The sequence below is a fragment of the Pleurodeles waltl genome, chromosome 10, assembly GCF_031143425.1.
Source record: "Pleurodeles waltl isolate 20211129_DDA chromosome 10, aPleWal1.hap1.20221129, whole genome shotgun sequence".
Classification (NCBI taxonomy): domain Eukaryota; kingdom Metazoa; phylum Chordata; class Amphibia; order Caudata; family Salamandridae; genus Pleurodeles; species Pleurodeles waltl.
The window spans coordinates 398,156,360-398,183,578 of NC_090449.1; the positions used below are offsets into that span (position 1 = coordinate 398,156,360).

A 27,219-nucleotide genomic window follows, 5' to 3' on the forward strand; every position below is an offset into this window, starting at 1 on the left:
ACTCTATGCCATCCCACTCTATGCCACTTTATGCAACTTCACTCTAACCTGCACTTCTCCACTCTAAGCCACCTCACTCTACTGTGAAATAATCTACTTTATGCCACTGCACTCTACCCTGCACCTCTCCACTCTATGCAACTGCACTCTACTCTGAAACAATCTATTCTACGCCACTGTACTCTATACTACTCTGACCACTGCAAACTAGTTCAATGCACTCTACACTACTGCAAGCTGACACTCTGCAACACTGCTCTGGCCGCCACTATACTCTACACCACTCTGCTCTGTACTACTGCATTTTGCACCAATATACTCTATTCCACTGCATTCTATGCCACTCTACTCTGCCCAATGCCACTCTATGCAACTGCACTCTACACCAGTGTACTCTAAACAACAGCACTGCCCTTTACTCTGCACCACTGTACTCTGCCACTGTTCTCTGTACCACTCTACACCACTGCACTGACACTCTACTCTGCAACTCTGCACTCTACACCACTCTACTCTATGCCACTGCACTCTAGGCACTATACTCTACTCTACACCACTCTACAATACTCCACTCTGCACCACTACACTCTATGCCACATGATTCTACTCTGCACTCTATGACACTGCACCACTCTGCATTACTGCACTCTCTACTACTCTATTGTATGCCACTCTACTCCACTGCACTCTATGTAACTCTACCCCATGCCACTCTATGCCACTGCACTCTGCGCTAATGCAATCTAAACAACTGCACATCACTGCCCTCTACTCTGTACCACTGTACTCTACGCCACTGCTCTGTGCCACTCTACTCCACAAAACATCACTACACTGACACTCTACTCAGCAGTGTTGCACTCTCCACCACCGTACTATACACCAATGTACTATGTACTACTGCATTCTATGCCACTGCACTCTATGCCACTCTACTCTGCATCACTCCACTCTACAGCACTTTGCCCTACTCTGCACCACTGCACTCCCTGCAACGTGAGTCTACTCTGTAATCTATGCCACTACACCACTCTACACTACTGCTCTCTCTTCCACTCTATTGTATGCCACTCTACTCTACTCCACTGCACTCTATGCCACTCTACTCTGTCCCATGCCACTCCATGCCACTGCACTCTAAACCACTGCACTCTACGCTAACGCACTCTAAACAACTGCACTGTACCCCACTGCTCTGTACGTTGCACCACTGGGCTCTATGCCACTGCTCCTATGCTACTCTACTCCACACCACACCACTATGCCACTAGCTTTAAGCCATGCTGAACAGCAGCTACTCTGGTGTATAACATGGCTAATGGCTAAAACACATTTGCAAAGCCAATAACTCTTTCGTAGATGAGACCTACTGGCTTTGCCAATGTTTGTTAGTACTATGAGGTACCGAGGTACCTGAAAGAACTGTAAAAAATACAATTACATCATAATAAAGGCTGCTACAAAATGTGCGAATACATTTTGGTTAAATAAAAAAAAAAAGCGCTTCTCAAATAAAGATTTGAATAATATACAGTTTCTACCTAGTGCTAAAAAAATTTTATAACACTCCATTAAAACCACACACTCCACAGCTCACCTTGGAAAACCATTCCAATACCTCTCTGAAAGAAATATCTTTCCCACCAGAAAACTTCAAGTGGCTCCTTTTAGTAAATTCAATGCAGGTTTTCAAGCCCCTTTGTATTTGCAGATTTACCAGTTGCCCACATTTGCATGTCTTTAGGGAAGGAGACCCCCTGGCAAGAAGGCCTTTTCTTATCTGTCTGCCCCCTCCCTCCCTCAGAGCACAGGAGACCCCCTGCCTTCCAGCCCAGCTGGGGAAACTCCTCTGCCCGTAATTTCGCCCTGCCTCCGTTGCCCTTCAGGTGAAAGGCTAAAATTACGGACAAATGCCGTCCGTTAAAGCTTTCATCACGGACAGTCCGTGAAATTTACGGACGGGTGGTCACCCTAATCCCATACCATCACAGCGGCCTGTCAAACGGGGCCAGAGGCAATTTGGCTGGGGCTGCCATCTCGCGCTCCAGCCAGACATGTGACAGATCCGAAGGACCATGTACCCAATAATGCGCAAACTGTGATTGTGCAACCCAGTAAAATGACTCTAGGTCTGGCGCACCCAGACCCCCCATATCATACAAGATGGTCATCATCTGCCATCTTACTCTGGGTTGTTTACCCACCCATGCCAGCCTACCCAAGAGAGCTTTTAGTGTATCAAAAATGGCGCGGGTAAGGATGATTGGGATATTCAAAAACAAAAAAGGAACTGCATTCATGATTGCCACTCTCCGAGCTGTAACGGATATTCGTACGTGAGCAGTACTGGTAGTAAGAGGGAACACCACCGACTTATCCCAGTTTAGCTTTTATTCATTATTGAACTACTTTAAGGGTGATTCTGGGCCGATCAGTCTCTGTAAGCAGTAGAAAGTTTCAGCTAGATACCTGAACTTGCTGTTGATGTATATTGAAAGACCCGTTTGTTCCAACCCATAGTAAATGGAGTAAAAGTCATGGATTTAAGTGTCCCAGAAATGTCACAGTTCTGTCTAAAAACACACAACCTTTTTTCGGAGGTTCAAGAAACAGCACTCTATAACTTACATTTTTCCAGTTATATTACACTTTGGTATTATTCCATCAGTTGTTGCCTGGAGGTGATCCACATTGACAAATTGCAAAACTGAAATAGAAACATGGGTCCACGTTCACAGAATACCTCCTGCTGTGACCTGTGTGCAACCAAATCCAGTGCAGCCTTAGTGAAGCAATGGGACATGAACTGGAAATAGGAAGCCAAAAGTTATTTGACTGAGTTACTAACAGTTTTCAAAACTCAGTGGTCAAAGATTGTTTATGTTCTATTTCTGGACACTTTAGCTGTTTAAAGACTAATAGTTAAAAAATGGAAAGAATCTGAGATCCCATGGCAGATGATTGGAGAAATGGGGTGAAGTGCATACCGGGTAGTGAGAGGTTGTTGTGTTAGAAACAGAGTTATGTACAAAGTGTGTAAAGCGTGAGGCACTTATCTGTTTTAATATCCCTAAAGAGTAGATCGAGCTAAATCCTCGAAAATAGTTACCAGTTTCAGCTCAAATAAAATTAATGCAATTCCACTTCATCAGTCCTTACTGAAATACAAATCTTCAGACATGCACCAAACATTAAATATGGCCTGGCTATACAGGCCAGAAAAGAGACAGAGGCTGGTCAAACTGTCTTGGGGCCTGATTTAGAACTCGACCAACGGGTTAATCCGACACAACGGTGACGGAGATCCTGTCCGACGAAATCTAAATCCCATAGAATATAATGGGATTTAATTTTCGACGAATGGGATAGCCATCATCGTTGTGACGGAGTAACTCGTCAGCCGAGTTCTAAATCAGGCCCCTAGTAACTTTATCCACTACATTTGTAACTATTTTCCGCAAGCCACTGCTTTAGTTTATGAAATTAGTGTTTAACAGTCTGTGGGCAGCATTTGATTTACAACTACACATGCAGATGGAAAAGCTACTTGCAACAATAGGTTTCAGTCTTGCCGTTTTGCAGATTCACACAAGACTTTTTGTCTCCCGGGATGCAGAACAGTAGTTGAGGAAATAGTTATTTGTTACGTTCAGATTGCTACAGGCATATGTACAGACACACATTCTAATACAGAAAAATACGTAATCTTCAGTGGTTTATGTCCTCGGGCATTGTGGGCTTTAGGGAACATGAATACGAGTTGTTAAATGCACACACACACACCTCCTGTTGTTATTGTTTCCTCCGTTTTCTATTTTCTTTTGCTCTCTTACCAGCCTGGTCTTCATTTTATTGTTTCACTCTTTTTACCCTTCCTTCTGGGTGGGAAATACAAGTGTTAAGATGCCGAAGGAAATTATTGCAGTGCTTCTTGTTTGTGATCTCTACATGCTATTTCAAACACTAATTCTCACTGATCTAGTGATGCTCAGTTAAAGTCATCTTTGATTGGCACTGTGTTGAGTGAAATCCCGGTTCTAAGGGATATAATGATCATTTTTGCTGAGGTGTCATCTGCAGTTGGGGTTAGCTGGCATCAATGGGGACAAGAGATTGACTGACCCTGGCTAACATTTGTCATTGTGCCAACAGGTAAGCGTTGAGCTGGCAAAAGTGCTCCTGCACTTGGAGGACAAGGGCAGTCTGGTGAATTTTGTACATAAGCGCCATGGGGCTTTGGTGGCGGTCACTATCATGGATCCCATTCCGGTTAGTATCTCTTCACTTCTTATCTCCCTCGTATCTTGAATCGTTTATGCCACATGAGCCTCCAGTTCTAAAATAGAAGTTAGTGCAGCAGGCAAGCAGTGAGATGGATTGGCAGAAATGTGTTTAGAGGGATCTCAGTATTGGAGCTGGAGTATGTGCCTTTGAGAAAGAGTGATGTAGTTTAACATGATTATACCTAAATGTACTGAAATAGCAGGGAATGTGCCATTGATGATTGTCATACATTAAGATAGGTCTGTGTAGACTTTGGTAATGGAATAGCAGGTGGATGCTGCAGGTCATTACTGGATCTTGGCTTTAAAATGTCAGGAATTTAAGATTAGAGTACACTCAAATATATTTACAAGTCTGATAAAGCATTGAGTTTTGTAGATTGGGAATGGTATACATTTGTCGTGCTACATGTGTCTGCAGCACATGTACAGGGGCAGTTCAAAAGATCAGTCATTGGTTCCTGGCTAGGTTAGAGATTGGCATGATTAGGGTGGGTGAGAGAGGTTTTGCAGACTCTGTAGATGTAGAGCCTTAATGTAGTGTGTTCTTGGTCTGTGAGCAGGAGTTAAACTCTGGAATAGCAAGGTACTGAATAATGTTAATTGGTGGATCTGAGCATGAGGTCATTTGGATTGAAGTGACAAGGGAGACTGCAGATCATTCGTGAGAGACATTGTTGAAACTGAGTGTTGAAGTCTTGCCAAATCCTGTTGCAGAACTATACCCTAGTCTATTGTAGTTAACCCATTACCTTGTTTATGTTGTGTGGCATGCAGGACAGTTTGGGTCGGATGGATAGATACAGGTGTGTAATGAGTCTGGTGGCTGTAAAAGTGAGTAACATTGCAAGACCCAAAACAGTGACCAATAAAATGTTTGTTGAGAAGCTGCCCAACCACAGTGAGTGGCAGGACTTGGTGAGAGAGATAAGAGCATTGCCTATGTCTGAGTTCTGTGTTAGTTGGCGCTAATGCTGTTCTTATTCTGTATTATTGGAATCTTGCTGAATGCCTCTTTGATTGAGTGATCTTATTTCATCTCTACAGGTCTCCCAGTATCTTACAACAGAGTTCTATGCAATGAACTATAGCCTGAGACAGCGAATGGACATCCTTGACGTAAGTTTAAAGCACACTTGTGTAGTCCTTCCATCCCTGGGGCATGCTTTTGAGAAATTTGTACACAACCGTTATGTAGAGCAAACAGTCAGTGAAAGAAATGGCGGTAACACTAGAACAATCACATGGGGGTAAGAGGATGAGTGAGCATTTTTGCGTGTTTCATTAAGCTTTTTTTTTATAATTATTTATATGCTGTCCAAACAGCCAAAAAGCAAAATACTCCCAAACCCCAACCTATTAGAAGTGCCCGCCCCCAGTTCCACCCATTTAATCACTTAAACATCTAAAGTATATGATGTACATAAGCAAGCACCCCGTCACCTCAGTCTGTCAGAATTTGCAGAAGCCTTTAAATCCTCATGAATGGTAGTCCCCTATAGACAGTTCAAAAGAGGACACCAAATCGAATAACGCGCATGACCAAAGTCCAAATAGAATAGGTATAATTTTCCATTCCTGGTATGTACCATAACTGAGAAAAACACTCTTAGATGTGACGTGTTAGAGTAGTCCCATTTAGCCCCGAGTATGCTTAGCAGACTGTAACAATAAGTTTTTTTCCCACCCCCACCCGACTCAGTTAAGTTCAGGCATCCATCCTAATAGAGCACCATCGGTGTCCCTGGGATTTTGAGGCCCAAAACCTTCTTTAGTACACTCAACATTTCCTTTCAGAAATACTGTATGTGGTGACAAGTAAAAAGAAAGTTTCCTTTGGTGCCCACATCCTCTCTAACAAGGCTGAGCAACTCTTATCTCACACATAGGTGCTAGGATTGCGCACTGCAGTCCCACAAGTAAATATCATATGGATCAGGCCCTGTGAGGCATCACTATCTCGGCTGCCTTACGGAGAAGCTCCGCCTTGTCTTCTCACCTCAAATATATTCAGATACTTCTTCTTTTCAGGCTGCTTGCCTTGGGACACTTCTCAACTTCCCTCTCCAAAGGCATTGCTCTTCAGACCCTAGGTCATCTGGAACCTTTGTGTTTGAGTCATATGTGGCTGTAAATACACATGCTGTGAATACTCCTGCCATCTAGTGTTTGGTCTGGATGTGTGCAAGTTGTTATTCTTCAAAGAAGTCTTTCGAGTCACGAGGCAAAGTGACTCCTCCTCTCTGCAATAATGTGCATGGGCACTAACTCCATTGTTAGATTGTTTTTTTTTCCGCCATCATGTTCAGACGTGTTCTTCGGTGCTCCGGTTCGAGACAGTTTTGGGCTCCCTTCAGTTCGTCATTGACCTCTATACCCTTCTTTATTGTTTTTGATCATCGTCGTGCTTCGAAAAAGGAGAAAACCATCACTCCTTGATTCAACGTGTCCCAGTCGGCCTTTGGGCCTCAACCATTCAGGTCTTTTCTTACCTTATCGGTTTCGACCAACGATGTGCTGCTAATGGAACTGACTCCATTTCACTCCTGTCCCAGCTGCCATGCAAAATACATGCATACCGACCTCCACCAGGTTTGCAACCTTTGCCTGTCTCCTGACCATAATGAAGAGGAATGTGAGAGCTTTCAATCCTTTTGATCGAAGAAATCTTTGTGGAACCGTTGAGCATGCAGCAGAGAAATGATCTGCATACTCTGGGCTAAAGATCTTGGGGAGACACTGAACATCTTACGCCAAAAAGTTGTCAAGGAGCATGAGGAAGAATTGCAGAAGGCCTCAGCAGCTGAGGAAGAGGCCCTTCCCATCCAGAACTCCGGCTCCGATATCAAGATCGACCTACAGATGAAGGACCTTCCTTCGGGACAGTGTGCAGTGAGAACCCATGCACCTGCCTAACCAACCAAGAGATATTTGGTTCCAATCCAAACCACGGCTCATGGGCCACCACTGCCAACAGGCCATGGTAGGCACAGCCCTTCTGCTAAAGATGCCACTCCCTCATGCTCAGCAGCGAAAGCGAAGCCAAAAGCTCCCTCTTCTCAACTGAGCTGACAGCCTCGGTTCAGCTCTGAGCACCTCAGCGCTGAAACCAAAATCTAGTTCACCACTTAGACCCTCTATACCAGTAGAGATCGGCTCCAGAACCGATCCTCCAAACCATGCAGGATGCTTGATCCCAAACAGAAGAAACTGCATATACAGCCTCTCACTGGTTGGATTTGAGCAAAAGCAGTGTAGCCAGCGCCTATACCATCAAATCGCCAACCATCTTTCGAAGTGGCTATTGACTTACCTGTGCCTCCTCAGAGGAAGAAGGACATTGCAACCAGCCCTTTGCAGCCTCCTCTTCTTTTTTCTCCACTACCTCAACCACTTCCTCCACCCCCCTCTCCACCATCACGCCTTCATCACACCACTCACATAATGATTTGAGTCATTGCACCACAGGGCTCCCCACAGTCCTATGCTGGAGATCGGGGGAGGGGAGATGAGGCAGATAAACAGCTCACATATCCTTAGAACAGTTATGAAATTGATCCTCCAGGGGATACAGACCCAGACCTCTACTCAACTAAGTCATTGCTCTCTGATGATGCAACATCTTTTCAAGAACTGATTGCTAGGGCAGCAGCATATCATCAGGTCCCCTTACACAAAGATCCCATTGAAGATGGTTGTCTCTTTGAAACACACTCTACCACCACTAGGACATGTCAATACCTGCATATGTTCAAGGTGATGCTCCGCCACTCGGATGAGATTTATAAAGACCCAGTGTGGGCACGCACTGTTACATCCAGAGTGAATAAGAAGTATAAAGCTGCACCCTCAGGCCCAGCTTCCATCAAGGGCCAACTCCTCCCCGACTCACTGGTGGTGTCTAATGCCTATAGGAGGGCCAATTCCCAGACTACATAGGATGCTCCTCCACCTGATAAAATGTCCAAGCTCATCGACACTCCAGGGAAGAGAGTGGCAGCACAAGCTGTCAACCATTGTTGAATTGCCAACACCCAAGGTGTGTTGGTATAAAACAAACTACTGGGCCCTTTGGGATGAAATAGAGGAACTCCTCCAACATCACCCGGAGGAGTTCAAGAAAAGGGGGCCTTGAAATTGACCAAAAGGGCAAATTAAAGTCAAATGCTTCAATCCGGTGTGGCCTTGACTCAGCAGCAGACGCAGACTCCAGGAGCATCAAGGCTAGTGTACTACTGCGTATACACGCTTGGCTATACATTTATGGTTTTAAGCCAGAAGACGATCTTGAATGTCCCATTTGATAAGCAGTATCCGATTGGGCCCCAGGTGGATGAGACATTGGAAAAGATGAAGAAAGACACATAGGTGGCTAAATCTATGGGGGCGCTTCAAGCCCCCACTCATTGTGGTTCCTTTTGGCGTCCCACATACAAATAGGGCACCAAAACTGGACTGTCAGATACCTCTACCTTCTCCCACAGGCAATAACATCAGACCTCACCTTCAAGTGGATATTACAGAGACCCATATGGAGGACAAAATTCCAAGGGTCGTGGAAAGGGCGCCTCCACTCGCGCCGTACTCTCCACCTCCAAACAGTGACTCTCTTCTCATTGCACCTACTATTTAACACCTGTCTGCAGACGACTACAACACCTCTTCCCCGCCTGGAAAACCATAACATCAGCTCAGTGTGTGTTGAACATTACACAACATGGTTATTGTCTGGAGCTCATCAATACATCTCCAAACATCCACCTCACAAACACAAACTCTCCATAAAGCATCAAAATCTGCTCAAACATGTGCAGGCTCTCTTGCACAAAGGAGTCATATAGCCTGTCCCTCTTAAACAGCAAGGCTCAAGAGTATAGTTCCTAAACTTTCTAATCCCCCAAAAGACTCATTACTAAGGCCTATATTTAACCTCAGGCTGTTAAATCGTTACATCCTATCACAACATTTCCACGTGATAACTCTTCAAGATGTGATTCCACTGCTACAACAAGGAGACTTTGTGTTAGCACTAGACTTAAATGACACTTACTTTCATATCCCAATCTATCCAGGTCACCGCAAATACCTCAGGCTCATTTTAGCGGAAAGGCATTACCAGTTCAAGGTGCTTCCATTTGGAGTCACTACCGCACCTCGTGTGTTCACCAAATGCATATCAGTAATCACAGCACATCTGCCTAGGCAGATCATCTATGCCTTCCCATATCTGGACGACTGGCTCACCAAAGTCAGTGCGCTTCCGTTGTGTCAGCAACAAACTCAGAACACTCTACATCTTCTCTATCAACTACGGTTTACCATCAGCATAGAGAAGTCACACCTTCAACCTTCACAGATTCAGCCATATCTAGGACACAACTGGGATTAGCCTACTCAAACATAGCCATGATTCAGAACATCCAAGCCTTACTACAACAGTTTCACCCCATCCAACACATAACAGTCAAAAAAGTTGTATGCCTCTTAGGCATGATGACATCCTGCATTGTAATAGTACCACATACAAGAAAACATATGTACCTACTGCAGGAATGTCTGGCACACCAGTGGTTTCAATGACAAAGTCAGTTGCAAGATCTAGTGTTGTTAGCCCCCTTCTTCACTTTCTACAGTGTTGGAATGCACAAAACCTATCAAAGGGGTGGCCATTCCTCAACCCTGTTCCCCAGATCATTCTGATAGAAGATGTTTCCCTCACAGGATGTAGTGCACACCTACAAGATCTCACAGTTCAGGGTCTCTGGGACACCAACCCCCAGGGCCTCCATATCAACTACCTTGAGTTTCAAGATGTTCACCTAGCATTGAAAGCGTTCCTAACTCGCCTGGTAGGCAAGGTTGTCTTGGTCCGAGCGGACAACACAACAGCTATGTTTTATCTACAAAAGCAGTGGTGGGACACCACTCTGCAGTTCTCCAAACTATCTCATACGATTTGACGTTGGGCAGTATGTCACGACATCTACCTGTTGGTGGAACTCCTCCCAGGGATGGACAACAACTTTGTCGACTTTCTCAGCAACAAGTCCACAAGTGGGAGCGCCACCCCAAGTCCTCTTCCCATACTTCCACAAATGGGGGTTCCCACATATAGGGCCTGATTCAGACCCTGGCGGCCGGTGACCGCCAGGGTCACCGGCCACGGGAGCACCGCCGACAGACCGGCGGTGCTCCAAATGGCATTCTGACCGCAGCGGTTCTGCCGCGACCAGAAAGGGTAAACCGGCGGTCTCCCGCCGGTTTACCGCTGCCCTTGGAATCCCCCATGGCGGCGCAGCTTGCTGCGCCGCCATGGGGGATTCTGACACCCCCTACCGCCATCCTGTTCCTGGCGGTTCGCCCGCCAGGAACAGGATGGCGGTAGGGGGTGCCGCGGGGCCCCTGGGGGCCCCTGCCGTGCCCATGCCAATGGCATGGGCACGGCAGGGGCCCCCGTAAGAGGGCCCCACTGTGTATTTCAGTGTCTGCCTAGCAGACACTGAAATACGCAACGGGTGCAAACTGCACCCGTCGCACATGCCCTCTCCGCCGGCTCCATTCGGAGCCGGCTTCCTCGTGGGGAGGGGTTTCCCGCTGGGCTGGCGGGCGGCCTTCTGGCGGTCGCCCGCCAGCCCAGCGGGAAAGCCAGAATGGCCTCCGCGGTCTTTCGACCGCGGAGCGGCCATATGGCGGTTCCCTCCAGGCGGGCGGCAACCGCCGCCCGCCGGGGTCAAAATGACCCCCATAGACCTGTTCGCAACCACAGACAGCACAAAATGCCCACATTTTGCTTCCAGGTTCCCAAACCCACTATCCAAAGGCAACACTTCATGGATGAACTTGTTAGGGATATTTGCCTATCCTTTTCCACCTCTCCCTCTTCTTCCTTTTGTGGTTCGGAGGCTGTCAAACATCTCTCACCCTTGTTCTAGTAACTCCTACGTGGGCTTGTCAACCATGATTGACCACAGTCCTCGAGCTCTCTGTAGTTCCCCATGAGAAGCTTCCCTTCAACCTGGACCTTCTCACTCAGAATCATGGAGAAATCAGGCATTCAAATCCAAAGGAACTCAATCTTGCGATTTAGCTCCTTAAGTCATAGAATTTGGTTACCTAAATCTCCCCACAAATGTATGACCATTCTCAAAGAAGTTTGAAGGCCCACAACTAGAGCGTGTTACGCAGCTAAGTGAAAAAGGTTTGTTTTCTACTGCTGGAGTAAACACATTGATCCATTTGATACAACTGTTCAAAACATTCTCTGCCATCTTCTCCAGTTGCAGACCTCTGGCCTAGCTTATACTTCAAAATGGTTAGATTTAGCTTCAGTGGCTGCCTATCTACAAAACAGGCAACATTTATCCTTGTTCAAGGTACCAGTAATTAAGGCTTTTATGGAAGGCCTTAAAAGAGAAAATCCACCTAGAGCTCCTCCTGCATTTACATCGAATCTCAACATTGTACTTACCAGACTCATCGGTTCATAATTTAAGCCTTTGCATAACTAAATGCCCTCTCCAATGTGTCTCTGGGAAGGCAGCGTTTTTGGTGGCCATTACTTCACTCAGGTGTGTCAGTGAGCTTCAGGCACTAATCTTGGAAGAACCTTTTTTCTATCTACACAGAGACAGGGTAATCCTTAGAACTAGCCCAAAGTTCCTCATGAAGGTAGTTTCGCCCACCACCTCAATCAGTTGGTTGAATAACTGGTTTTCTTTCCGCAACCTGATTCAGTTGCAGAATGGGCCCTTCATAAACTAGATGTCAAACAAGCATTAATGTACTATATTGATTGAACTAAAGAGTTTCATAACACAAAACAACTCTTTGTTGATTTTTCACCCTGTAACAAAGGAAAGCCCACATCTAAACCAGGTATTTCTAGATGGATAATTAAATTCATTTAAGCATGTTATGCCAAAGCAAAAAGAACTTTGCCCACACCTCCTAGAGCACAGTCTACATATAAGAGGGGAGTTTCTATGGCTTCCCTGGGCAACATCCCAATAGCTGAAATTTGTAAAGCAGCTACATAATGTACATCACACACGCCAACAAGTAAATGTAGGACAGGCAGTGCTACGTACCCTTTTCCAAATGACTGCAGCACCCACAGTTTAGCTACCGCTTTCAGGAGGGCACCGCTTTACAGTCTAAGTACAGCATATGTATCTACAGCCAAACATGCCTCGAACTGAAAATGTCACCCTGTAAGCATTGCTTTGTGGCATGTAGTGCTGTAGATTCACATGCACCCACCCTCCTCCCCCGAAACCTATGACAATTGCAGTTCCTCCTTATAATTTCTTATAATTTCTAAGACATGGACATCTTTTTACTGATACTTACTCATACTCATACTCCATTCTCACCCGACTGCTGGAAAACAATCTAACAATGGAGTTGGTGCCCATCAGCATTATCATCGAGAGGAGGAGTCACATTTTACTTCGTGACTCGAAAGACGTCTTCAAAGAAAAACAACTTGCACACATCTGGACTCAACATTAGATGGCAGGAGTATGCACAGCATATGAATGCAGTGCATGCCATGAACAGATGCTTACAGTGTAAGAAGCATTTTCCTTTCACATGCTGGGGCTTTTCAGAGAGTCAGACTGCTCTGTAGCCCAGTCTCAGGTACATCTCACAGGCTCAGAGCTCCTTCGTGACCTGCTGCTTATGTAGCAGCCACTGTCTTAGAGCTGCCTCTCTCGGCTGAGGGTTTTTGTGATACACAGTGTCTTTGCTGTTTCTAGGGTAATATGCAGTGGCACCCACACTGTCCTTTGGTTTCCCCGATAGCTTCCTGATGATCAGGCTCATGTGATGTACACAGAGATTGGGATCTGCTATGGGGTACATCAAGGTGGAGTTGTGAAAGCAGCATTCTACTACTTCTCCATCTTGCCAATTTTGCTTTTAGTTTGACATCCCAAGGATGCTGTTTATCCTATTTATCTGATAGAGATGTCTAGTTGCAGATTCCTTACCTTTGAATTTCCCCTAGGCCTCATACTGGGTCCAGAGAATTTTCTGAGCAGTATCCCTGTTAGGTGGTGGTGAAAGGCTCACGTCTATCGTCGGTGTCATCCATGCCGTCCATGACGTCGCGGTCCTATATAGGTGCCACCCCGGCACACAGATGTCAGCTTTTTACTTTTTTCGTAACCTTGCGTTGATCAAAAGAGAACTACCTCTCAGTCATTTTTTGACTGCCCTTTTTAGACTTTTTGTCGAAGTTTTTTTGAGTTTTCAACTCCTGGTGCGTCGAGTATGTCATTGAGGAAGACCGGGTTTAAGCCCTGCGATTCCAGTCATCAGGCGATGTCCATGACTGATACAGACCTTGTGTGTCTTTGGTAATTGGAGCACAACCATGGCCCGAAGTCATGCTCTGAGTGTTGGGCCATGCATCCGAAAGCTTTGCAGAAGCGGTTTGTGAAGCAGATGGTGGTCCAACACTCGATTCTGTGCAAGTTGAGATCCTGGTCGAGAGAAAGGTCCCAGGATCGGTTGCGTAGTTCTTCATTGTTGTCGTCCCTCTCCAAATCATTGGGGCGATTGGGTAAGTTGAGGCACAAGAAGAAAAGCAAGAGGTGGAAGCGTTCTTCTACTTCTCCTTGTTCGTCAGCTGATGAAACAAGGGAGTGTCGACTATCTAGGCCTCGCTCCACAGAGCCTGTGCCTGGGCTGACTCCGTGCCTCCCCGAGTTTCCGGGAGCCAGAATGACCTATGCCCAGCTCAAGGAGTTTTATGAGGCCAGGCGCCTCATTTTTGGGCTGCCTGACTTCACTGGAGCGCCTTTGGGCCCCGTAAAGTCAGAAGGGGCCCCTTTGGGTTCCACACTGTCGGCTTCAACCTCGACGCTGAGGGGCACCCAAGGATACAGTCCTGGATCTGGACCGGCATCGGTCGTTCCACCCTGACCTTCCCCGATACTCCCCACGTTCACGGGCGGCGCCATTTCTATTCTCATTGCCGATGCTGACACAGAGCCAGATGGGCATTGTATGACTCGCTTCCTATGTTGGATCCTGAGCCCCTTTTTTATGGACTTGGTTACAGTGAGGAATGGGAGGACTCGCTGGACTCTTTGGAATACCAGCTCCAAGACCCTATGAACTGGCATACAGGCTTGAGTGAGGCCAACAGGCTGGCTACTTCTCTAGATACTGGCATGCTTTCTCCTCCTACTGTGGCTTTGAACAAGGGAGCTTCCTGTTCCATGGTGGCGAGAAGAGCAGCTGAGGTCTTGGAACTTGAGTTGCCTTTGGTGGCAGTCAGGACTAACCTCCTGACTGATGTACTTCTGCCTGGAGCTTCCGCCTCAGAACCTATGCTCCCCTTAATAAAGCTCTTACGGATGTCCTACTGGGTGCCTGGTCCAAAACCAGCACAGAGGCTCCTGTGAACGGCACCTCTGCCCACTGCCATCGCCCCGCTCCATGGAACCCAAGCTTTCTGACACAACACCCTACCCCTGAGAGCTTGGTCTTCCAAGACTCCGCTTCCCAGGGCGTGTTCCCCTCTGCATCCTCCGATAGGGAATCCAAAAGGTTGGACAGATTTGGAAAGAAGATTTTTCCTTCCACCAGCCTAGCATTCCAGTCTGTGACCACAGCATGCCTTTTGGGCTGTTACTTCCACACGATGTGGGATATGGCTGTGTAAGTGCTGCCACAGGTCCCGGTGGAGGCCCAGGCTGTACTCTTTCAGGTAGTTGCTGATGGGAGAGATGCAGCAAAGTTCACCATCCGTTTTGGACCGGACATGACCGACTCATTAGGCAGAGCGTTTCATTGACAGTGGCCCTGAGGCGCCACGTCTGGCTGAGGACGTCTGGCTTTTAAGGGGATGTCGAGGCTACTTTAATGGACATGCCCTTTGATGGCCCCCATCTCTTTGGAGACAAGGCAGACTTGCCGCTCGAGCGCTTCAAGGATTCTCGTGCTACAGCCAGGTCCTTGGGCCTCGTGCGGTGCCTCATCCCCCTCAGTCTGCCTTACACCCCTTTTGTGGCTAAAGAAGGGGCCTTCAACTGTGTCCATTCACAGCCAGCCTCCGTGCCGCACATGCTGCCCAGCCTCTGCATGGCCGACGGTGTGGTTTTCACCGACCTCATGGATCAGGGAGCCAGCAGTCTGGCCAGTCCACCACTCTCCTCTCGGCAGCAGCCTCTAAGCCTTCCTCTTCTGCCGCCCCATCAAGGGCCAGTCAGGGGCAAGATCTGCCATCACCTGTTCTGCTGGCAATACATCATGTCAGACAGGTGAGTTTTGCAGATAGTCCGAAGAAGCTACTCCCTCCCCTTCAAGACTACCCCTTCATCTATGCCGCCATCCTACGACCGGATGACGGAGGATCACTTATCCCTTCCCTGCAAGGATTTTACGGCTCTCTTGGCCAAGGGAGCCACAGAGAGGGTTCCTATGCCAGAAGTAGGTCATGGTTGCTATTCTGGCTACTTTCTTGTACCCAAACATGACAAGGGCCATCTGGGAGAGGTGGAGATTAGAGTCATCTGGTCTCCGGTGGAGTCCGAACTCCACATCAGCCTGTTTGAGCTCCATGCGATTCGGCTAGCATTGAAGGCATTTCTTCCCTCTGTCAATGGGTAGACAGTGCAGGTATTCACAGACAGCACCACCGCCATGTGGTACAAGCTGGGTGGGGTGGAGCTGGTGACCCTTTGTCAAGGGGCTCTGCACTTCTGTACGTGGCTGGAACAGCAGGGTATATTCCTGGTGGTTCAATGTGTGGCGGCCTCTCTTAACGCCAGAAAAGATGAACTCAGCCGAAAATGTCTAAGGGATCACGAATGGCATCTGCATCCGGAGGTGGCACAAGGTCTCTTTCAGTAGTGGGGAGAGCTTTGGTTAGATCTGTTCATCTCTGTAGAGAACCCACAATGTCAGCAGTTTTGCGGGTTGTAGTTTCCATGGCAGCAATCGCTCTGAGGTGCTTTTCGTCTTGTGTGGAACTGAGGCCTCAAGTATGCCTTTCTGCCCTACCACTTTTGCCAAGAGTTCTCAAAAAGGTTGAGAACTACCGGGCCCAAGTAATCCTTGTGGCTCCAGACTAGGCATGGAGAATCTGGTATCCCGAACTGTTGAGTACATCCATCGATCTTCCAATCAGACTGCCCTTTCGGGAGGTGGTTCTTTTGCAGCAGCAGGGAGGGTTCTGCGCCCGAACCTGTCAACATTCGACACTCCTCGGTGGAGATTGAGTGGCAACAGTTGACAGCTTTTGACCTTCCAGCCGAAGACTGTAACGAAATCTTGGTAGCCAGATGTCCATCTACCAAAACAGTATACGCCTGTTGTTGGAAATAATTTATGGCATGGTGCACAGACAAGTCTTTTGACCCCCTTTCTGACCATTTCTCTGAGGTCCTTCTGTTTATCCTTTCTCTGGCCCAGCAGAGCTCTATTATGGGCACTCTCAATGGTTATTTGTCTGCTGTTTCTGCTTTTTTGAAGTTGCCTGATCAATGTTCTTTGTTCAAGTTCCCTATTGCACATAGGTTCCTTAAAGGTCTTACACATATGTTTCCTCATTATGCCCCAATGGGATCTGAATTTAGTTTTGACATTTCTGATGTGTGCTCCTTTTAAGCCTCTCCACAATTGTCCTCTCAGGCTTCTCACTTGGAAAACAGCCTTCCTCATGGCCATTACATCAGCCCACAGGTTGTGTGTGCTGCAGGCGTTGTCATCTAAGCCACCCTACCTTTCCATCTGTCCTGACAAAGTGGTGCTTTGCACTAGAGCTTCTTTTCTATCAAAAGTGGTTAGGCCCTTACACGTAGGCCAATCCATCACCTTGCCTACTTTTTAAGCACCTCACATCCATCTAAAGAAAAGGAGAGACTCCACCACCTGGACCGAAAAAGAGCATTGGTGTTCTAAATTGATCATACAAAAGAGTTCCAGGTGAATGACCAACTATTTGTCGGTTACAAGGGTGCAAAGAAAGGTCAGGCAGTGCAGAAGCGGGCCACCTCCAGATGGCTTGTACTCTGCATTACCATCTGCTATGCACTGGCCAAAAAGCAACCACATGAAGGTTTACATGCTAATTATACCAGAGCTGCAACCACGACCACTGCGTTCGCACGAGGAATTCCAGTCCTTGAAATCTGTCAGGCGTTAACATGGGCTTCTCTGCAAATGTTTTCCAAACACTACTGCCTGGACAGTCAGGTCCATAGGTACGGGCACTTTGCCCTTTCGGTCCTGCAGGACTTCTAGTAGGATCTGGGTTTGCAGACCCACTTCCAGGGATGGTATTGCTTGGGTATCTATTCAAAGGTAAGGAATCTGCAACTAGAAGTCTTAATGAGATGAACAAGTTACTTAACTTCAGTAATACCTTATCTGGTAGAGACATATTCTAGTTGCAGTTTTCTTACCGACCCACCCATCCTCCCGCTCTGCAAACTGATTTCCAGGGACAGGGACTCCACTCTGGACCTTAGTTTTGATACACCAGTAGTCTGTGTTCTTCATAGATCTGCACTTCTGATGTGGAAAGTCGTGAAAAGAAACTGATGTCAGGGCACCCGAGTGGTGCCTATATAGGACCTGGATGTCATATCAGGCATGCACAACACCGACAACGGTCGCGGAGCTGATCGGCACCACCTAATGGCGTGCAGGGGTATTGCTCAGAAAGTCTGCAGCCTGGGTGAAATTCAAAGGTAAGGAATGTGTAACTAGAATATGTCTCTACCAGATAAGGTGTTACCAAAGGCAAGTAACATGTTCATCAGTTAAGGGGTTCCCATTCATTACAGACATTTCTCAGCTGATATATATCTGAACTTATCTGCTATACAACTGATTTGCTAAATCTCGTGCATAGCTTTTTTAGGTCTTATCTAAGACGGCGCTTTCAAGACCTTTTGTTACCTTACAGTGGGTTAAGAGGTCACCTATTGCTTAGCATTGGGTGGCTTCATAGTCACTCATCTGCTTGCTGTTCATTGTTAGCTTCCATAGGCCTGCCTCCCTGCTCTTAAGCTTAGATGTATTACTTTGCCCCTTTGCTACTTGACTTTTCAGGCACTACTTTTTCTTTAAGAACTCTACAAAGGTGCGTGTGTGTTTCAGCTGTCTCACTCGTGTTCTTCTCCCTTCTCCGTGTTCCTATCTATTCAATCTCACTCACAACCTTTGTGCTGACCCAGTGTTTCCCACCCTCTGTTATTCATGTGCTTGCCTCAGCCCCTCCAGCCCAGCTTCCGTTGTTCATGGGCTTGCCCCAGCCCTTGCACCCAACTTCCAATGTCTGTGTGCCTGTTATACCCCTGCATATCTTGTCCATGTGCTTGTTCAAGCCCCTCTCGCCCACCCTCTGTTCTCTGTCTGCTTCTTAATCCCCTACCCAACACTCTGATGTCTGTGTGCTTTACCCATCCTTTCACACCCATCTTCCATTGTCTGTATTCGTGCCACAACCCCTCAACCATCCCCCATTGTCTGTATGCTGCCCCTCACTCCTTTGTCTGTGCCTACCTCAGCGCCTCCCGCCCATCCATTGTTGTCCTTGTGCTTGCCCAAAATCCCTCCTGCCAGGCCGGCACTCAGTTGTCAGTGTTCTTTGCTCAGCACATCACTGCCCCCCTTTGTCCCTGTGCTTGCCCCAGAGCCTCCGGCCCATCCTCCGTTGTCCATGTTCTTGCTGCAGTCCCTCTCGCACAACACCTATCATCCATGTGCTTGCCAAATTAACCTCCCATCCACCCTTTGTTGTCTGTGTGTTGGTCTCAGCCCTTTCTGTCCACTCACTGCTGTCCAAGTCTTCCCCATCCCCTCTATCCTGTCCTCGACCCCATCCATATACTTTTCTCCGGCCTGCTTTCTTCATGTTGCCTAGTCCTCCAAACCATTCCAACATTTGCTTATGCAAACAGGGGAGTGTTGGAGGACAAGGCAACACAGAGGGAGGGAGGGGACTGACACAGCAACACTGAGGAAGGGATAAAAGGAAGCATGGGGAGAGGACAAGTGAGAGAGGATGGAGGAGAACATGGCTAAAAAAAATTTTTTTTAAGTGCTAATGTGCTTTTAAAAAAAAAAAAGATACATTAGCGCTGGCTGTGTCATAGCACTTTTTTAAAAATTAGTTTCAGTCTTGCTGCACAGCAGCCACTTCTGTACAGCATGGCTGCAAATCACTGCCAAAGCTGATAGTTCTCAGCCAGAAATTTTTGGCTTTGCCAATGCTTGTTTCTATTTAAGTTTTCAAATAAAATCACAAACATCACAGAAGTTCCAGCAATATTAGCAGTGAAGCATAGTAGCACTGTGGATACAATTTAAATATTAGCATTAATACAATCAGGTATGTTTTCTTATGGGTTGACTTGGGTTACTTGCTGACACCATTATATAAAGGTATAGGCACTTAGACATGATTATGCAACAGGGTAGGTGCAACGCCACATATTTCAATGTAAGTGTATATTCTATGGCCTACTTATACAGTGCAGCACACCAAAATGTCCGAACTGTTTTCCTATTTCCTGTCTCATCTCTTTTGTAGGTCTCTGTTAGAAAGCGCATGTGTTGTCTTGAAGAGACGTGTTGTGTTCAATCTGTGGTTTTCAGCCCAACCATAGGCTTCTGATTTGCTCGCTTCATCATCATGATCATTTCTGTTGTCCCCATTTGTCCGTAGCATGCATGCTTCGTGCCTCTTCTAGTGTTTAGCCCTCCTCCAGAACATGGATTAATTACTTGTGTCCATCCACTGCTTTAGGAGCTACTTGTTTCTTTGTGTTTGAGCTCTCCATACCAGTTTTGGAAAATCTCCTTTATTTTTATTTTTTTTGCATTCAAGCAACCCACATTCCTCCTTTTTCTCCCCCCCGTTTTCTTGTGCACAGTGGTAAAGCCCAAAGTAGGTATTGGAGTGCTTTACATGAACACCAGTTGTATTATTCAAGGTCTAATTTATTTTGCACGCACATTGATTTGAAATGTTGTTTTTTTTATATTAGGTGAGCTGGCTGAATTTCTTTCTTGACATTTATATCTTCTTAAACAAAATGTATTAGTGCGGCTGAGCTTACCATTGATGCTGGTGTCCGCCATGCTGGGGGATGTTACAGAGAAGGGCGTTGCTTTTTCTTGACTTATGTTCAATATTTTTGATGCCAGCCTGTGCCCCGCTCTGTGGTGCTGCACATTAGCATGCCACCCGTTCCAAATTAGGGAGGCCCATCTACCTTAGGTAACCTGCTCCAACCCTTGGGCTTGGATTTAGCTCCTTTCATTCCAGGAATCTATTCTACTATTTCTGTTTGGGAGAGTTAAACCGATTACAGTTTGTGGCTTTTAATTGCCCTTCAGCTGTGATGTTTGCAGCCCTGTTTTGCTCACCCCAGCAGACGCGCGATATTTTTTCAATCTAAGATCCTTTTCTGTTGCCTTTGGGACACAGACAGCTGGTGCTGCTGCTGCAGATGGATATGTTTGGTCAGAAGGCTTCCTGTGCTAGGAGAAAGTGTGGCGCTATGGCCAGAGCTGCTGACTTTAGGACGGGGGCACCAGGTTCGATTCTCTGCACCAGTTCTACATCCTGTGATTCTGGGCAAATAACGTAATGTTCCTGAACATTTTTTTAAAAGTGACCTTGTGTAATATAACTGGTTCTTCTGAATGACCTTGTGCTTAATTAAGGTTGTAGTGAGAGGTCAGTGCATAGGGTTGCCATGTATTTTAATGATCGGAAGTTCGGACGGTTCTGTTTTTACGTTTAAGGTGACATATGGATATAGGCTGAATATTGTGAATGCCTTAGCTTAATTCCACGGAGTATCCGTTTTTTTTAATAGGTGTTAATATACTGTCAGTTTACCACATTAGCTCGGCAAATACTATCCTCCTTTCTGTGCGCTTTAGCGTCAGGCATTTTGCACACACCTTCTTGATGTCTTAGTTTCTTTTCTTCAGCTGACATTCCCATGCTGCCATGTGTCGGTCTTCCAGCCAGATACATCTAGTCAGTAGGGGCGCACTGTGGTTGCGTGCCTTCCTCCCCATCTGCTACTACTGTAAAGGCTACGGCTTTTAGTTGCTTCTTTGCCTGGGCAGTATGGTTCTTGCCTCTACTGCAGCCGATCGCGCTTTAATGTTTGCATTTGATTATAGGAAAGTTCATTAACAAGTGCGGCTATCACGAAGTGCATGAATCATAGCTTGCCCTGGCCAAGATGGCGCGGGGTGAATGTTTAGTGAAAGAGCGCAACAGTGCTTCACGGGTTTGGATCCCAGTACTGGCAGTCACAATTTCCCTTTTTAGGCCTTGGCTAGGCAGCGCCTGCACCGTCTCCAAGAAGCATATTGTGTTCAGTCTGTAGGTTCAGACCACACATTGGCTTCCTATTTGCTCGCTCCATTGTTGCTGGGCTCAGGCAGTTACTGCTCGGGCCCTTTGTTTCAGTTACTTTAAAAACTGCTTCTGGTGTGCTCTTGCCCAAATATTTAATTTCACCAAAACTTTTCTTCATTAATTTTCATGAAAGAGCTTTCAAACATGCAAGTTCAGAATACAGCGCAGTGTGCTCTTCTCCAAATATTTTATTTAATCAAAACTTTTTACTTCATTATCACGCGTGAAAACACTTTCAAATGTGTAGGTTCGAAATACGGTGCAGGCTGCTCTTGCCCAAATATTTTATTTCACCAAAAATTATTACTTCATTTTCGCACATGAAAACACTTTCAAATATGTAAGTTCAGAATACAGTGCAATAGGTTCTTGACCAAATATTTTAGTTAACCAAAACCATTTTCCTCATTATTGAGCCTTACTTTTTTCTTCATTATCAAGCATGAAATCGCTTTTAAATGTTGGAGTTGAGAATACAGGGCAGCCTGCGTCATAGCACTTTTTTACATGACATTTAGCCCTGCTGAACACAGTGCATCATTTGTAAATTCAGAGGTGCCGGTGCTCAAAGCCCTTCTCTTAAACACGAGGCTGCTGTAATTAAATCTGCCAGCACTGAATATTGAGGCACAGGGGTGTAGGAGACAATACATTTCTGGGGGGACAGGGACAGCCTTGGGGACTTTCAATCAACCCTATACAAATCGCTCGTTGTTTACGAACTGCAGGCTCCGATAAATATACACAATCATATATATTGGAAGTGAAATAGGGAGAAAGGAAGGCATGTTTACACAGTCTGAAAGTATCTTTTATTGTTATTTATATTCACAAAGTAATTAGCTCAAATGTGAAAATAACATGTTGATTAACCTTGCATCTTCATGCACCAAGCAAATCAAGGTAGGAGGGTAAAAAGGAAGAACATACCCTTTGCGCCCCACACCCATCATGCCCTTCACCTCATGCCAATTGGAACCGCACTGGAGAGATCAAAAGCGATTATGTACAATAGTTGTAAACTCTGCTCGGAAAACCATAGTTCTAATAACACTTCTACTCCTGTGTGTGATCTTGGGAAGCTCAGCTCCACATCAGTCATAACTAGAAGCATTTCAACTGAAGAAACTCTTGGAGTTACAGACTATATAAACATGGATTCTCTAATCTCTGTATAAACTGCAGTCACTAATTTCTTTAGAAACGGCTGTTTGTGATGCACCAAGTCACAGCGTGTAAAGAAAAGACATTCACTGATTATAAAGAAAAGACATTAGAAAATTACTATGATAGGGTTATTACAGTTGAGTTCTGACATTACAATGCCTTCTGCCAGAGCTAGCAGCCAAGCTAAAAGGCAGATCAGGTCAAGGAGCATAATTAATAAAGCTGTTTAAAGCAAAAAATTAATTGAATGTTGCTTTTCTTTCTTCTGCTCTACTTTAATAGCTTGAAATGACAGAACCTATGCACTAAGGTTTTAAGTGGTTTGTGGGAAAGTTGGTGGTGTGACCATATATTATATGGGGTAAAATACCCCCTGTGTACATAAGAATATTGCAAGTCACCTTAAAGTTCATACCTTATAAACAAGCAGTGGCAAAGTCAATAGGTCTCACCTATGTAAGTTCTATTGCCTTTACCAATGTGTTTTATCCATGCTGTACACTAGTGAGACTACTATTCAGCATGTCTCAAAGTTAATGGCATAAAGGAGAATGATGTGTCATCGACTGGTGTGGCATAGTATCATGGAGTAAGTAGAGTGTCCTAGAATGGAGCAGTAAACTTAACTTTGAAGAAACAGGGGTCCCTGGAAAAAAATGCAACACCCCTCCCATAAACAATGATATTAAAGTAGTATGCAAATGGAATGTTTTATGCATTTATGCAATCAAAATCTAAAAGATCAAATGTAGTGGGAAAACATCAATAGGGGAAATCGAGAAAGACTGGTATTCGGGCATTACACAAGTTATCTGGATGACCCAATGTCGCCAATTACAAGAAAATTTTAAAAAGTAACCTATATCGTACAGTGGTTTGGAGGAGGCTGGCCTGGTTTGTAGTGGGTACCTATGGTACTTACACCTTATACCACATCCAGTTATCCCTTATTTAGTGAAATGTAGGCAGTGCCTAGACGCCAGGCTCTCTAGGGGTGGCTGTAGCCAAGGCTCATCTAGGAGACATGCAGCGCTCATGCAATACCACTGCAGTCACACAGTACTCACACACATGCAAGAAAATACTCAGTGTTACAAAAATAAAGGTGCTTTATTTTAGTGACACAAATGCCAAAAATACCATAGAGACTATAGTCCCTTAGGAGGTAAGTAATCCACCAATTATATACACTAGTATGCAGCAATAGCAATAAAAACAGAAAACAGTGCAATTAGTGAAAATCACAATGGTTAAAAATGGGCCTAGGGGAAACACAAACTATGTACTAAGAAACTGGAATGCGAATGTCGGTTTCCCACCTAGGCAAGTGTGGTGTGTAGAGGGGCGCCGGGAGTATTAGAAAATACCAAAGGTAAGTAATAGAACCCACCTCAGAGCCCAGGAAAGCAGGAGTAAATCACAGTAACTTTCCCAGAACACACAAGAACACGAGAAAGAAGAAAATGCAAGAACCAGAAGATACTTCACGACACAAAGGGTGGATTCCTGGACCTAAAGACCTGTGGAAGAATCAGACTAAGTCCAAGAAGCACAGAAGAGTCCAGGGAGGACAGGAGCCCCCGCTAACTTGAATCAAGGTGCAAAAGAAGAACCACTGGTGAAGAACAACAGTCAGTACTGCACCCAAGAAGATGGATGCGGGTTGGTGCAGATGATATCCCACACCGGATGGATGATTGCAGTCTGGTTTGCATCGCTGGATTCCACCAACAAGCCTTGGCACAGGCAAAGCTCATGGTTAGTGGAAAATGGCACTGCCCGGGAGCAGGAGGGACACGCCGCCAGAGAACCACTCAGGAAGCTGTGCATCTCAGGAAGGAGTGCTGGGGGCCGGAGCTACATTGTGCACAAAGAATTTCGTAGAAGGATGCCACACGCCTTGGCAACTGAAAAACATGTGGTGCACGGGGTACTGTCTTGTGTGAGAAGGCAAGCTCTTACTTCCACCAAACTTGGACAGTAGGACGTCAGGACCATCGGGACCACTTCAGTCTACCACCCGTGATGCAGGATCCATGCAACTTGTCAGGAGAGGGGACCCATGCAGATGGTCATCATTGCAGAGAGGTGCCTGCTTCAGCAGGGGAGTGACTCCTTCACTCCAAGGGAGATTCGTTCATTCTTCTGGTGCAGACTGAAGACAGGCTGTCCTCTGAGGATACACGACCGTGAAACAGCTGTAGTTGCTGGCAGGAGCTGAAGTTACAATGTTGCAGAAGTCGTCTTTGCTTCGTTGTTGCAGTTTAGTTCCTGGATGGTCCAGATGCAGTTTCTTCGGTGAGAAGGTGAAGTAAAGGATGCAGAGGATTCCTGCTGGAGTCTTGCAATCTGAATTTGAAGATCCTTCCAAAGGAGAGACCCTAGCACCTATCAGGGGATGGCTCTGACCCCACCTGCTGGCACTGGCCACTCAGATGCTCCCAGAGTTCGCTGCCAACTTGGAATCCAAGATGGCAAAACCCAGGGACCCTCTGGAAGAGCTCTGAGCACCACACCTGGGGTGGTGATGGACAGGGGAGTGGTCACTCCCCTTTCCTTTGTCCAGTTTCGTGCCAGAGCAGGGACTGGGGGTACCTGAACTGGTGTAGACTGGGTTATGTAAGGAGGGCACCAAATGTGCCCTTCAAAGCATTTCCAGTGGCCTGGGGAAGGAAGCTACCCCTTCCAAACCTATTTCCAAAGGGAGAGGGTGTAGCACCCCTCCCCCAAAGGAAATCCTTTGTTCTACCTTCCTGGGCTTGAGCTTCTCAAGCAACAGGAGGGCAGAAACCTGTCTGAGAGGTGGCAGCAGCTGGAGCTGCCTGGAAAACCTCAGAAGGCTGGAATGGCAATATTGGGGGTCCTCTAAGGAGCCCCCAGAGTGCATGAAATCATACAACCAATGCTTGCAAAAGCCTTGGGGTATGATTCCAACATGTTTGATACCAAACATACCTATGTTCAGAGTTACCATTATGTAGCTGGGAATAGGGAGTGACCTATTTCCAGTACACGTGTAAAATGACATCCCGCACTCCTGAAGTCTGGGAAAATGGTCCTGGAGGTCGTCGGAGCACCTCTGCTAGTGCAGGGGTGCCCTCACACACAGGTACTCTGCACCCTGCCCTCAGGGCTGGAAGGCGTGCTATAGGGGTGACTTATGAGTGACCTGGTGCAGTGTAACTGGCAGTGAAAGGGTGCATGCACCTTTTCACGCAGGCTGCAATGGCAGTCCTGCAGAAGCCTTTGCATGGGCACCCTATGGCAAAAGAAATGCTGCAGCTCATAGGGATCTCCTGGAACCCCAATGCTCTGGGTACCCAAGTACCATATAATAGGGACTTATAAGGGGGCACCAGTATGCCAATCTTGGGTGAAATACTGAGTTACCAGTATGCAACAACCATAATTTAAGGGAGAGAGCATAACTGTTGGGGTCCTGATTAGCAGGATCCCAGTAGACACACTCAAACACACTGGCAAACAGGCCAAATGTGGGGGTAACCAAGCTAGAAAGAGGCTACTTTCCTACAAGGTAAGCATCCACAATAATGATTTACAAGCTTTTATACACCCACTTTTACATGAATGACTCAAATAGGGAATCAAGAAGTCATTATCTCATAGTACCTATGCTTATGCCAACTTATGTACAATATCACAAATTCAAGTCAAGGTACTTTGGCAGACGATATTTAGATCCCCTAGACAAGTATCAGGATCATCCTAAGCCTTCGTTAAGCTTGAGTTAAAAGGGTTACAGAGTGCTTGTAACCAAAACGGCCAAGATAAATCTGACTCACGTCTCATATGAGTGACAAGGCAATCAATGGAGATCTGAATCTCTAATCAAGCGCCAATGCCATAAAGTAGTAGTAGAGTGGAGTAGTGTCACATTGTAATAGAGTGTCATAGAGTGGAGTGGCAGAGTGTCGTAGAGTGGAAAGGCATAAGTATGAGTGAACTGGAGTAGAGTGAAGTAAAGTAACGTGAACTTGCATAGAGAAAGTTGGGTAGAGTGCTGTTGAGCATAGTACATTGTTGTATAGTGGAGTGGCATAGAGGGTTGTGCAGTGGCGTTGAGTAGAGTATTGTAGATTGAAGTGCCACAGAGTGGTGTGGAGTGGCATAGAGTGGAGTAAAGTGGAATGGAGTGGCGTATAGGGAGTTGTGTAGGGAGTTACAGAGTGGAGAAAGTGTTAGTTTAATGGAATAGAGTGTCAGAGTCTAGTATCATGGAGTGTAATGTCAGAGTGAAGTGTCATAGAGTGGAGTTGGGTGGTCTAGAGTGAAGTGGCATAGAGTACAGTGGTGCAAAGTAGATTGGTGTAGAGTGTGGTGGTATAGAGTGCGTTGGTTTTGAGT

General features: G+C 46.2%; 1 protein-coding gene across 5 annotated transcripts in view; it reads left to right on the top strand.

Annotated features, from left to right (window-relative positions):
- The window catches only part of TELO2 (telomere maintenance 2), an 863,005-nt gene that overhangs the window by 537,703 nt on the left and 298,083 nt on the right, over nucleotides 1–27,219 (top strand). For all 5 annotated transcript variants that reach the window (XM_069210626.1, XM_069210623.1, XM_069210621.1 and 2 more), the window contains 2 exons: nucleotides 4,153–4,269; nucleotides 5,331–5,402. In XM_069210626.1, coding sequence (XP_069066727.1) covers nucleotides 4,153–4,269; nucleotides 5,331–5,402 — 189 coding nt within the window. The remainder of the gene's footprint in view (nucleotides 1–4,152; nucleotides 4,270–5,330; nucleotides 5,403–27,219) is intronic.